The sequence below is a fragment of the Chiloscyllium plagiosum genome, chromosome 4 (genome assembly GCF_004010195.1).
Source record: "Chiloscyllium plagiosum isolate BGI_BamShark_2017 chromosome 4, ASM401019v2, whole genome shotgun sequence".
Lineage (NCBI taxonomy): Eukaryota > Metazoa > Chordata > Chondrichthyes > Orectolobiformes > Hemiscylliidae > Chiloscyllium > Chiloscyllium plagiosum.
The window spans coordinates 11,991,534-12,005,955 of NC_057713.1; the positions used below are offsets into that span (position 1 = coordinate 11,991,534).

At 41.1% G+C, this 14,422-nt stretch overlaps 1 protein-coding gene across 3 annotated transcripts in view; it reads right to left on the bottom strand.

Annotated features, from left to right (window-relative positions):
• LOC122548846 (tyrosine-protein phosphatase non-receptor type 2-like) overlaps window positions 1-14,422 on the bottom strand; it is an 86,447-nt gene that overhangs the window by 60,472 nt on the left and 11,553 nt on the right. For all 3 annotated transcript variants that reach the window (XM_043687695.1, XM_043687696.1, XM_043687694.1), the window contains exon 2: window positions 9,573-9,663. In XM_043687695.1, the coding sequence (XP_043543630.1) occupies window positions 9,573-9,663 (91 nt within the window). The remainder of the gene's footprint in view (window positions 1-9,572; window positions 9,664-14,422) is intronic.

Here is a 14,422-nt window from a genome sequence, read left to right on the forward strand (position 1 = left end):
GACATGTTAAAGGGTTCATCTGTTCTGCCAACACGAAAGAAATTGGATGTCCCTGGTGTGTGTTTTCTGTCTTGCAGGCAGGATGTGACAATCTAATCACAGTTTTCAGGAATAACCTAATCACACACTGTTTTGAGAAATAATCTAATCACACAGAATTATTTCCAGAAACAATCACTTTACATTGTTTTCGGATGGCACGAGACTGTGGGGGAATGGCCGGGGGTTGTCTTGTGGGCATTACTGTAAAGATCTTGTATAAAGGAAGGACTGTTCCTTTGTTCAGAGAGCCTCTCTTGACATGCTTCGCCAAGCATTGCGAAGAGTGTTAAGGGTTCCTCCAAAGCTTGTAGTTGCTTAATAAATTTTGGCTATTCACAGAAGTTCGCATATTGCAGTTGCATCAAGTGTGTAAGAACCTCAAGAATAAAAACCTAACACTACTCGAGTCGTTGGATAACCACATGCAAATCTGGCTAGATTGTATGGTATCCATGGACTTTCCATATTCAAGCAGTCTGGTCTTGAAGCTCCTGAATAAGTGTGCAGCGTCCAACCCAGAAGCCGCAAACTCAAACTGCTGCCAATTCAAAGAGAAAAATAAAGCTGAGGAGCAATGCCAGGTTGTCCAGTACCTTCTCCACTGTCAGACGACTTTATCCTGTTGGAACTGGATGCTGTCAAAATGAGACCAAGCTGCCAGGAAAGACAGCTCCTGTACCATTTTGGCCTACTGCTAAGATAATGCTGACTGGCACTCTTCTCAATTATGATGCAGAGCAGCCACATTCCCCAAACACAGTGAGAGATGATAGCACCACTCATGCAAAACTGGAGGTCTCTGGCAGCTTCTGGCTCATTTCATTGCTCTACACAACTTACAAGTCCTCAGTGTGGCTCACTGTATTAGCCCTCCTGCAAAACTCAATCTTCCTGCATTCAGCAAGGAGCATGCCATTTTTAGGCTCTAATGCAGTTGTTGTGAAAAGTCCTTCGTATCACCACAAACAATAAAGTGGCTTTAGATTGGAGCCACTTTCATAGTACTGGAAGCTGAGCAAGGACCTGTGTGGAAACAAAAAAAAAACAGATACTTGAACAGTCCCTATTGCTGCCAAGTGACAAGTTACTCGAGCTGCTGTAGACAGTTCTAAGAAACTGACGGATGAAGGTCAATCGACATCATAAGTTCAGCACTCCAAGAACTGTTAATGATCTCTCATAGGGAAGTGTCCAAGTACTGACATTTTAACATCTACATAACTGACATGACCAATCATTACAAAGTCATTTACACAGATGATACTGCCTTTGCAATTCAGGAAAAATCTTTCCAGGGCATGGACGCCAGAATAAACTTCAAGCTTTAAAAAAAAAAAAGACTAAAAAAGGCTGAATCAGTTGGGCTTTTATGACAATCAGCAATGGTTACACAGTTATCATTAGACTCGCCTTTAATTCCAGATTTTTAAAATAAATTTCAATTGATCATGTACCATGGTGCGATCTGACCCCATGTCCTCAGAGCATTAGCTTGGCCCTCTGAATTCATGAAGTTACCAGAGAGGAGGAGGGGCAAAGAAGATCCTTGTTATTACAACAAAGGAGGCATCTTCCACATGTATATGCAATGACACCAACAGCTACCTCTTTGCCACCATTCTCAACATCTCTTTGTACTTCAGGACAGTCCTGGCTGTTCTTCAATTTCTTCCAAACCTTATCACAACAGCTTCAGCCTCTGTGGCAAACAGGAACAGTTCTCTGGATGACAACCAAAAAGGGGGTTTTAATTACTGAATTTTAATTAAAAGAAGCTTTCCACACCAATGACTTATTGTCAAGTCAGCAAGCAGGCTTTGAAAATGTCACAAACTATTGGTCCTTTTTTTCAAATAATTACAAGGATATAATTTTTTTTGGCAAAACAATAATGCTTAAGATTCTATTGACAAAGTCAATGAAACCTTTCTTCATTCATCGTCTTAACAATTTTAAAGTGGATATATAATTCTCAAGTGCATCATAGGAAAACATTGCACAGAATCTAAATCCATTCTCCTCCTCGTCTTGTTTCATTTTCCATTGAAAACAGGTTCTTTTTAATGAGTACAAAGGACTAACTCATAAGCTAGGTTTGGATTGGAACTGCTCGAGGTGATTTTTAGTCAGACTATTTATAATACAAGTTGGAACCTTACATTCAACCCAGTTCTCCTCAGACCTAAGGCCACTGGGCCTTAAGACAGTAAATGCTTAACCTGCAAAATTCAAGCCAGCATCTCTTTTTTTCCCCAATCTGCTTTTTGGATTTCACAAAATGGGCTATTTCTATTGAGAGAATTCAACTCAAGCATTGGAATACAAAGGTAATCTAACATGTATTACATTGCAAAGAACAGATTTTTCCTTCCTAATAAGACCAGTCTCAGATTCAATTCCTCATTTTTTTTTGTAAATGTTCATATGCTAGATTTTTACAATTATGAAAAATCCTGCATAAAGCATGCCCTTCACTTAAAAAGTAAATTAGAAAGGCATATTTCATACAGGATTTGCAAATGGGAAACCATTTATCAAGTGTTACAACAAAGCCATATACTGACCATCACATTGATAACACTCAAAAAGAAAAATTTCTGGAAATGCTCAGCAGGTCTGGCAGCATCTATGGAGAGAAATCAGAGTTGAGAAAGCGTGTAGCCGTAAATGTGACACATTTGCTGCAAGAAATGCAGGAAAGTGCTTGTACAGAAGAACTGGGGGCATCTGTGCTTAGTGTCAACAGATCGGTGTAATAAGGTGAGATATTTGTTCACTTGTGGAATGTGTGGCAGTGCTTCCTTCTCATGCCAGAGGTGCATATTTCACAATAGGATGTAAAATAACTAAATTGCTGGATTATATCAAAGACTCTTAACAAAACTCATACTCAATAGGAAAATAACTTGTAATTTAATAAGCTGAGTTGAATATGCACGTTATGCAACAATCCTGATACATTTTCATGTATACCACATTAAGCAGATTGGAATTTATGAAGGTCAGTTCTCTCATCTTAACTTGTACTGGAATGTGAATGCCTCATTACCCGTACAGGCTAGGAAAATACCTGATATAGTAAGGAAGTTGGAAAATGTTCATGTGTGAGTGAAAGGGAGAAAACATTCTTCTGTAAATTACATTCACTGACTAAAGGGTTCAAGTGAAACACAGAGAGAGAGAGAGAGAGAGAGAGAGAGAGAGAGAGAGAGAGAGAGAGAGAGAGAGAGAGAGAGAGAGAGGGAGAGAGAAGGAAGAGATTGGAAGCTGGTGGAAAATTAACCCTTTATGGTCTGATGTGAGTGAACACTGGCTTGTTCATAGACTGAATGTTTTGTGTTTTGTTCCCAGGAGCGTCATTAATTTAATTCGCATTATGGGAATCTAAAATGATTTGATAAGAAAACCCATTTTGTAGGACAAGGATACTGGACATCTTTGCTGAGTGAGGGGACTCCATGACCTATTCCACATAGTTTAGACTAGCCTCTCATTATGATGGACGAGCCAAAGCAAATGACCATTTGGCCTGGCTGGATCAAGGTTTCCCACTTTGATGTGTATGAACCTTAATTAGTCAAGTGCACTCAGACCTGTCAATGAGTTTCTCTTCCTCTGCAAACTTTTGCCATTTTATTGCTACTTATCTGATTATGGACATGGGGCGTTTTTGTAATTTTAATACCAAATTCTGTATAAAGACAGCTTGTTTGTAGCAACAAGGAGAGTAGCCTGAGAGGGCTCTTAGGGGTAAGAGCTGGCACCACTACTCTGCTAATGGTTTGAGACCCTTAGCTCAAGCCTGGCGTGTAGATATCTATGTTTAGTGTAACACGACGCCATTGGTAAATAAAAGGTAATAATTTAAACTAAACTTTCTGTAAGCGTTTTATATTACAGACTACCATAGAGTACGATCTCCAGGACAAACCAAGAGAAGCTTACAGGTCAAGTCCATCAGGGATTCCCTAAACCATCTCGAATAGGTACTTTAACAGAGTTAACATTTCGGATCCAGCGACCCTTCCTCAGAACTTGATAACTCAATACACATGAATAATGTTGTTTATTGTTTCTCAGTTCAGTAATGGAAATTTCTAATGGCCAAAATAAGGATTTACTCAAATAAAGATAGTATATTGCACAATGTGGCAGAAATCACCCATTGGCATGTCCTTTGTGTCCTTTAACACCTTCATTGGCATTTGACAGTCAGAGCCTCAACCCATCACCAATGTCAATACTGACTCTTGATGTGCTTGTCTAAAGAGTTAAACAGGCAATGTACACAATTTCAGAGCAGCCAGACTGTCCATCATCATATGTAGAATAAAGTCATAGAGCCATAGAGATGTACAGCATGGAAACAGACCCTTTGGTCCAACTCGTCCATGCCGACCAGATATCCCAACCCAATCTAGTCCCACTTGCGAGCACTCAGCCCATATCTCTACAAACTGTCCCTTTTCATATACCCATCCAGATGTCTTTTTAATGTTGCAACTGTATCAGCCTCCACCACTTCCTCTGGCAGCTCATTCCATACACATACCACCCTCTGCATGAAAAGGTTGCCCCTTAAGTCGCTTTTATATCTTTCCCCCCTCACCCTAAACCTATGCCCTCTAGTTCTGAAATCCCCCACCCCAGGGAAAAGACCTGAGTATTTATCCTATCCATGCCCCTCGTGATTTTATAACTTTGAAGGTCACCCCTCAGCCTCCGACACATCAGGGAAAACAATGCGTCTATTCAGCCTCTCCCTATAGCTCAAATTCTCTAACCCTGGCAACATCCTTGTAAATCTTTTGTGAAACTTGAAAGGGTTCAGAACATCTTTCCGATAGGAAGACCAGAACTGCATGCAATATTCCAACAGTGGCCTAACCAATGTCCAACCAGATTCCTGAAGAAGGGCTTATGCCCGAAACTTCGATTCTCCTGTTCCTTTGATGCTGCCTGACCTGCTGTGCTTTTACAGCAACACATTTTTAAGCTCTGACCTCCAGCATCTGCAGTCCTCACTTTCTCCTAACCAATGTCCTGTACAGCCGCAATATGACCTCCCCTATGAACCTGCACTCCAAGGTCCCTTTGTTCAGCAACACTCCCTAGGACATTAACATTAAGTATAAGTTCTGCTAAGATTTGCTTTCCCAAAATGCAACACCTCGCATTTATCTCAATTAAAAGGCTTTCGTTTTGCCTGATTTTCAGAACTCCAATAACTTGTTGTTTAGAAAGTCCTACCCTAAACTTTGAAACAGAGATTGAATTCAGCAGGATTTATTCTAAGCAAATCTGACATTTAAATTTATTACACATTCTACTTTTCCATTATAAACGCTTCACAGACATGCGTGATCAAAATAAGTCAGTTTTTTTGGGTGTTTATGAAATAAAACACCCAAAATGCCTGCAGATTGCATTTCATTTTTATTCACATCTTTGTTTGCAGTAAAATTTCATTAAGATGAAATCTGTACTGAACCACTAAGGTTTCTGCAAACAATTAACTTTAAGAGTTATTTTTCTTCATAGAATCTCTACAGTGTGGAAGCAGGCTATTTGGCCCACTGAGTCAACACCAACCCTCTGAAGAGCACCCCACCCAGGGGGAGCACTTAGTGAACTTGGATATAGTCCTTACACATTTCTCAAAGGCAGGCTTATGCCTTAAAAGGCAAAAAAAGTGACCTGCTTGGGCTAGAGTCGAAAGACCTGATCACACCCATTGAAAGAGAAAGTGAGGTTGATCAAAGGAGCCCTGGTTCCCACGTCTGTACTGGAGCTTTAGGTCTTTCCTTAAATTGGTGAATAATTACAGAAAGTTCATACATAACCTAGCCTCCATCATGGCACCCTTACACGTGCTATTGAGAAAACAAAAAAGGGCAGCATTAGAAATTGTCTCGTACCCAAGACCTATGCGAAGAAGCAACTATCATCTGAGCTGTTGGCACACTATGATCCCTAGTGAGATTTGGTGTGAGAAAGTTCCACCAATACCTTTACAGACATAAATTTGTAATGGGAACAGACCACAAACTCCTGCTAGGCCAACTCAAAGAAGACAAGCCCATGTCACCCATAGCTCAAGGTTGAATTCAGCATTGGGCTCTCATTCTAAGTGCGTACAATTACCGTCTGGGAGCCCAAGTAGCAAGTGTAGATGCCTTAAGCCGCCTTCAGCTGGTGTATGCACCACTAGAAGAATCTGTTCAGGTTCTTAACTTTCTGGACACCTTTCCAGTCACTGCTGACAACATCAGACTGTGGACGCAAAACGTTCTGGTCCTGGCAAAACTAAAACAGCTGCTGGTGATGGGGGGGGAAAGAAGGGGTCATAACAACCAGAATTAAAATATTTCTGACCAGAAATGGCATTTTATTGTAGGGAGCAAGAGGATTCTCTTGAGCAAATGTTACTGTCAAATACTGACCAAACTTCACCAGGGTCATCCAGGTGTGCCCAAACTGACTATGTTGGCGAGAGGTTATGTCTGGTGGCCAGGATTGGAAGTGCACACAGCCATATTGGTAGGGCAGTTCCCAGAGTGCCAATTTGGACAAAAATTACCATCAGCAGGTCCACAAATTCATCGGAATTAGTGGGTAAACTCTGAACTCAGTTACATGTCAATTATGCCAGCCTATTCATGGGCTCAATGTTCTTAGTCATTGTGACGCCCACGCAAAGTAGTGGGGCATTTACAGAGTTTATTCATTAAACATGGAGACAATGATAGAAAAGCAGCGAGCATCTTTTGCAATACACAGACTCCCAAAACTGTTGGACACAGACAATGGGTCATCACTCGCCAGAGAATTTCAAGTATTTCCTAAAGTCAAATGGTATTCAGCATACAGCTCCACTTGAGTCAGTTAATAAATTATACATTTATAATTTATCGTCCAATAGTCTGGCAAAAACACTAGTCCAAACTTGAAGGTAGGGTCAATGAAACAGCCTACAGCTTCACTCAATACCAAACTGGCCTAGATCCTAATTGACTATCAGACCACCCCTCATGTACCCACAGGGATAGTTCCAGAGTTGCAAATGGGTAGGACACTCCGCACCAGCTTTAATCTGATCTCCCAAGACCTAGCAGAGAGGTTAAAATGGCATCATGAATGCTGATGTTGGACACAAGGCTCTAAGCAATAGAGAGAGTTTACTTCAAGGGATAAAGTTTGGTGCCAAAACCATGGGAATGGCCCTACATGGCTAAGAGGCTTGGTCAACATAGGTCAGGTCCCGTGACATAAAATTCAGTTCATTGAGGCTTATCTGAACAAAGACGTAGACAACATGAAAGCTGCAAATTTGAAAGCTGGGCAGCAGCAAAACATATCCAGCCCCCAGAACCTGTGGGCTCTCCCCATTCATCTAGCATTGAGGAAACTTTACAATCTCAGACAAACACCATAGATGGCGCAGCCTCAACACCTTTACCACTGAACAGGCTGAATTTCTTCTGCAACACTCCAGACGCAAAAGGTGAACTATGGTAAGCTGTCAGTATCTGAGGCAGGGCAGATGAACCAGACCTGGTACAAATTTGCCCCCTGAAAAGCTAAAAGAACAGGCCAACATACTCTGACTTAGAGGGGGAGGGATATAGTGACTGTAAGAAGGTAAGTCAGTTGGACCTCAGAATATTCCCTGACTGGGGCTGTTAACCTGTCCAATCAAGGAAACCTGGCTCTCAGATTATAAACAGGAGTGTCAGAACTCTGTTCACTCAGAGGTGGTTCTGAGGGAGCCAGCCTATTGTCAAGTTCTACTTACGTGTAAATAAAGAGTGACTTGATGACAGAGTACTGGCCTCTGTGGAGTTATTTCATACCAAAGTTTACATTTTCAGCTTGAAATCAGCTAGGGGGTGAGGCAATGAGCAGTGACGTTAAACAGGTTGATAGGAATGCAGTGTTAATTTGGGATATCTGCTAGTTTCATGGTTGCATTATGCATCAAAATAATGCACATGGTTCACTCAATTTAAGTATGAGTCAGTTAATAAATTATACATTTATAAAGATCAAACATAGAAGTTAACTACAACTACAAGGAAAGATGGATTCATCTGATATTTTAACAATTCCTTTGAGGATCCTTTCCCAAGGTAATTAATTTGTTAACCAAAAACATCATTTACTGCAACAGTTAAACATTTACAACTAGCAGATAACTGTCAAATGTACATAGAACCAAGATGTTCAAAAGAAACTAGTTCTTGTTTGTAATATCCCAATCCTGGAGTATGCAAACGGTGACAGTGTTAACCACTCTGACTTCTGCTGAATAAACGTTTACTCAAATCACCTAGGGTGAGGATGCAATCCCCACGGGAGAAATGTCAGCTGACACTCACTTTAGGCCAGTGACGCTTGAACCTATGGAGTCAGGTATATACAGCCGAAAGAGCAAAGCTGCATTATACAATGCTTTCGACAGCGCAAGATCATAACCAGTTAGAATTATCAATATGAACACTGGTAACACAAACAATAGTACCAGCTAAACTCTGCACAGGAATATCCCACAAGCAGTAATGAGACAAACTGTTCATATTAAGTGTGTTGTGATGGTAGTATTTTATGTACAAACATTTGCCAGATTTCTTCCAAAATTCCTTTGCTTATCTGCATACAGCGTTCTGGAATATTTCATAACCAAGTGGGCTCTTTAAGAGGGTAAAATTGGTTCATGGTAAAACAGTGAAGAATAAACTGGACCTTAAATCCATGACCTTTTAGGGGCAAGGCTGCTTGAAGAAAGAATCAACTGCCTATTTCTAAAAATATATACTTTTTCATTTGACTTCCTATCAACTTTTGCCATTTTAAATTCTACCTTCAGAGCCAAATTGCAAAACACTCATGGAGCATCACCCTGTAATTGCACTGTTCTAGTGGGCGGCACAGTGGTTAGCACTGTTGCCTCACAGTGCCAGAGACCCGGGTTCAATTCCCGCCTCAGGCGACTGACTGTGTGGAGTTTGCACATTCTCCCCGTGTCTGCGTGGGTTTCCTCCGGGTGCTCCGGTTTCCTCCCACAATCCAAAAAATGTGCAGATTAGGCAAATTGGCCATGCTAAATTGCCCATAGTGTTAGGTGAAGGGGTAAATGTAGGGGTATGGGTGGGTTACGCTTCGGCGGGTCGGTGTGGACTTATTGGGCCGAAGGGCCTGTTTCCACACTAAGTAATCTAATCTAAAAATGTTGCCACCAGCAAAACCATGCAACTATATTCCAACAAGTAAACAGAGGCAACCTCCATTTTAAAAATTCACTTAGAGAAAGAATGCTATGAAATGAAAATGAATTATGTCCCAGAGCAATTATCTACTCCCGATAGTTTTGACTGCGTGCATACACCAGAAGACATTGACTGGTATTTCATATACATGTTCATGCAACTGTTAATGTCACCAAAGTAGCTGAAAACAGCAATATGTAGTCACTTCTATGGATCAACACATGTAAAGTTTACAAAGCACAATACTTGCAACATTCTACTTACAAGGGCTGACATCTCTGTATCTGTTTCGAGCCCGGTTTTCTGGATATTTAGCTACTTTGTATGGGAAATCTTGAGAATCATTCCGAATTTCCTGGCAGGAAAGAAAAACCTTCATTTAACATTTATTGACAAAAATTAAGGTACATTACATATGCTTTTTTCCATCCTGCATTTCTAAACAGCTGTCAACCAATTACAAAACCTTCACAATTTCAGTCAAACAAAGATAAGCTGGTTTAATTTGATAGTGCAAATCAGGATGACACAGACGGTCATCGAATTTGTATGAAACAGTGCTTTCAAATTTCACTCAAATGATTGACCAAACTAGAATTTTAAAGATTATTCCCTCTTATTCTAGAATACTATGCCAGAGAGTTTTTCCGTGCAAGATGCTGGTATAAGCACTTTGCAAGCCTCCAAACTCTGCCACCTCGAAGGCCAGGAGCACAGACACGTGGATAAACAACAAAATCCCCTCCCAGTTACACATCATTCTGACTTCAAAATACAGTAGCCTCCCACACAAGGAATATGTTCCCAGCCTGAAAGTGTGGATACAAGCGAACCCATTCATTAACTGGGAAAGTCACCTCCCCCGGGATCCCCTTGGTTCTGGAATATTCCATGTAATATGTTCGGGCCGAGGTAAACCATGGGTAACTGAAACAGACTCCGCGAATGCAGCGGTAGACCTGTATAGCTCATTCCTTTTGTCACAGAATCCTAGAATCTATTTCTTAACAACACTGAATGTACTTATACCACAATGAACTGCTGCAGTTCAGGAAAGTAGTACATCTCCACTTTCTCAATTGCAATGATGGATGGACAAGAAAAAAATTTGACACTTTTAAATACTTCAATCATATCACCTCTCAAACCTCAAAACACAAACCAAGTTTACAGAAATTATTCTCAACTTAAAATTTCACACCCTTGAATCATGCTTGTAAATCTGCACAGTTTCCCTTTCCAAAGCCAGTACATTTTTCCTGAAGTTAGTACAAATTAATTCTGGATAGGATGCGACCAAGATATGATTTAGGTTCTGTAAAACTGAAGAATCTCGTCCGATCCGTTCAAAGTAAAGGGTAGTCCATTAAACTTCTTGTCTTTTTTAAAAATCTCTCCTGGTTGCACCTTTCTGCAGAGATGACAGGAATTCAGTCTCCAGACTTTGGTGACAGGTCGGAGACGATCATCTGCTGCAGTTTAAATGACTGGACAGGCCAATTCTAGAAGGCAAAGCATACCACACTGGCTTTTGGTCAGCACTGCAGCGTGATCTTTAGTAACATCACCTTGAATGTTTAACCAACATGCATACAACCTTTTATGCAAGACACAAAATTATTTTCTAGTTCAGAGATATTATTACATCATCTGCAGATGAAGATTATGTAATATTGCCCTGATTAATTCCACTGCAGATTCATGGCTCTTTCAAAAATATCTGCTGTGCCTTTTTTTATGATAAGGCTTAGCTTACATCAAAAATAATCACAAGAGACATAAGCTTTAATAAAGTGGCTCATTATTTTGCACTGAATTGTCATTTTTGAAAAATCATTGTAATGTGTTGTTGCCCCAAGTAAAACCCTTATGTTGCGCCCTTACTTCACGCCTCACTACTGAAATGAATCTATGTACCATTTCAGCCAATCTGTTCCGCACACTGTAGAGCAACTTTGATTGAATACAATGACATTAATTGAGTCAGCAACTAATGCATTTATCACTGGCCTAAAGATTCTATGACTGGTAAAATTTCTACATTCTGATCATTGTCACTTCCAGTGTCCAAATTCTGTGTGCTATACTTCACTTAGAGATTGCCGTTCCACCTTAGGCAGTTCATCACAAGGATATTTTGATTCACACCTGAATCACTGACTATTCCCCAGGCATTCCTGTGGTTCATTCACCTCCTGTTGTCCAACCCCTATCATCTGTTGTGGCATCCCGATTTCTAAAAAGTACTTTCACTCTGCATTTGGGGGTGGTGCCAGAGGTTTACAGAATTCCAAATGTTATGCCCTTGCTCACAAAGTGTTGTAGACATCAAGCCAGCAATTACAGACCAGTCAGTTCGAATTCGCTTGTGGAAAAGTGTGTGGGAACAATTATTCGGCGTAGAATTCATAAGTTTGAAAGAGTCAGCATGGATATGTTAAGGGTAAATCATGTTTATCAAAGTATTTTGAAGAGCTAATGGAAAAGGTTGATGAGGGAAAAGACTTAGCTGTGGTGTATATAGACTTCCAAAATGGATTTGATAATGATCGAAGACAAAAGATTTGTAAGCAAAGTCATAAGCATAATGAAAAGGGTCAGTATCAACATGGATACAAAATTGAGTTACAATACACAGTGCAATGGTGAATGGGTATGTTTTAGGTTGCTGGAGGAAGGTTTGGAATGGAAGTCTCTTGGGGTCAGTATTGGGATCTTCATTTTTCTTGATATATACAAATGACAAAGATCTTGGCACATGAGGGACAATTTACAAGTTTGCGGATAACATTAAACTTGGAATATTGTAATTTGTGAGGAGGTCAGTGCAGACCTTCAATGTTGGTGTATTTGGAAAATAGATTGCAGATGAAGTTCAGTGTGGAAAAGCGAAAGGTTATGCACTTTGAAGAAGAACATGGACAAATGTTATGCAATACTATTCTAAAGGGTTTGCAAGAGCTGAGCAGCCTGGAAGTACATGTACATAACTCATTAAAGTTGGTATGAGAGGCTGTTAATAAAGCATACAGTGTCCTATGCTTTACTTATAGTAGTAAAGAATAGAAAAGCAGTTATGATGATCTTAGACATTGGTTAAACCTCAGCTGGAGTACTGGGTACAGTTTTGGGTGCCACACTATAAGAAGCATGTGACTGCACTGGAAAGTAGAGGAGGGGTTGACAAGAACAGTTCTAGGATTGAGGCACTTCATTATGAGGAAAGATGGAACAGAGTCAAAATCTTGAGGAGTTTGGAAACAATGAATAGGGAGAATGGCTTGAAAACCAGAGGGCACAATTTTGAAGTGTTTTGACACAAGTATCCAGCAAGTACCACTTAGCCTAACACTTAATTTAAGCAATTAATAGTCTCAAAATACTTCTGTGGGGGCGATCACCTACCCACAATTGGTGTACTACTTATATCAATCATCAACTGGAATTTCCCACTTGTAATGACTGATGAGTTTTCTGCGCCCTGACCTCATCATAGGCTATATATTTAATATCTCGAAGAATTGAATTTGAAGGATTATGGAAGAAATAATATATGCCAAATTTTGTAAATATACCTGGAATGATTTCTTTAAAAGAGGCCACTGAAATTTCACTATGTTAACAGTGTACTTTTCATATCTTTTCAGGGAACCAAAGGGGGCAAGCTGACAGAACTTCAAAAGAACTTAAAAACAAGTTAAGGGGATGAACCTAGTTCATTTAAAACAGGTCAGGTGCTAATGGAGAATATAGTGGGACTACACAGCATGGTGAACATTTAATTGTTAAAAAAGGTCGCCTAAAAATCACATGACTGGTGATGATTACGTTTTGCTGAAACTGCTGCTGGGGTTGTTTTTTTCTTAACTTGGACAGTGCTTATCTTATCTATGTTATTTTGAGCAAAGAGCGTGGTGCTGGAAAAGCGTAGACTGTCAGGTAGCAGCCGAAGAGCAGGCGAATTGACTGTTTCGGGGATAAGCCCTTCATCAGGAATGTTTTCGGGAGGGGGGGGGGGGGGGGGGGGGTGGAGGAGAGAGAGAGTTGGGGTGAATATAGCTGGGAAAGTGATAGGTGGAAGAAGGTGGGGCTGAAAGTGATAGGTCAGAGAGGAGAAGAGGAAGTGCCAATTTGGAAGACTGTGACAGTGATAAGGTGGGAGGGAGGGGAAATGGGGACACTGGTGAAATCCATATTGATCCTGTGTGGCTGGAGGGTCCCAAGGGGGAAGATGAGGCATTCTTCCTAGAGACTTCGGGTGGTTAGGGTTTGGCAGAATAGGAGCGGAAGTTAAAGTGTTCAGCCACAGGCGGTGGGGTTGGTTAGTGCGGGTGTTCCAGAGATGTTCTCTGAAACAATCCGTAAGTTGTGTCCTGTCTCCCTGATGTCGAGGGGACCACATCAGTTGCAATGGATGCAGTAGCAGACATGTGGAAGAACGGATAAATTTCTGTTGGATATGGAATGATTCTTTGGGGCTTTGGACGGAGGTGGGGTGGGGTGCAGGTTTTGCTCTTCTTGCGATGGCTGGGGAAGGTGCCGGGAAAGAGGTTGTCTGTCTGTGTTGGACCTGACAAGGGAGTCACAGAGGGAATGGTCTCTGTGAAATGCAGGTGGGGTGGGGTGGGGGAGGGAAATATATATCTGGTGGTGGGGTCTGTTTGTAGCTGGCAGAAATGGCAGATGATGCGGTGTATCCGAAGGTTGATGAGGTGGAAGGAGAGGACCAGGGGTCCTGTTCTTGATCAACCTATCAGTTTCCCAGCTACCTTTCCTCTCCAGCCCCACCTCCCTCCCTCGCAGCCCCCTTGGCCCACAAGCCTCATGCCTGATAAAGGGCTTATGCCCGAAATATCAATTCTCCTGCTCCGCAGATGCTGCCTGACTTGCTGTGCTTTTCCAGCACCACACTCTTCCACTCTGATCTCCAGCATCTGCAGTCCTCACTTTCTCCTATTTTGAAGGGAGCCTGCTAAAAATAAGCTAAAGTTGGAAAAGAACCTCAGAACAAACGGAGTTGGAGGAAGCCTAAGAACAAGCTGCCAGTGGATCTCTGCTATTTATGAAAAGAAAACACTCTGCCTATGTTCAGAGTGGAACCTGACTCTTCAGAT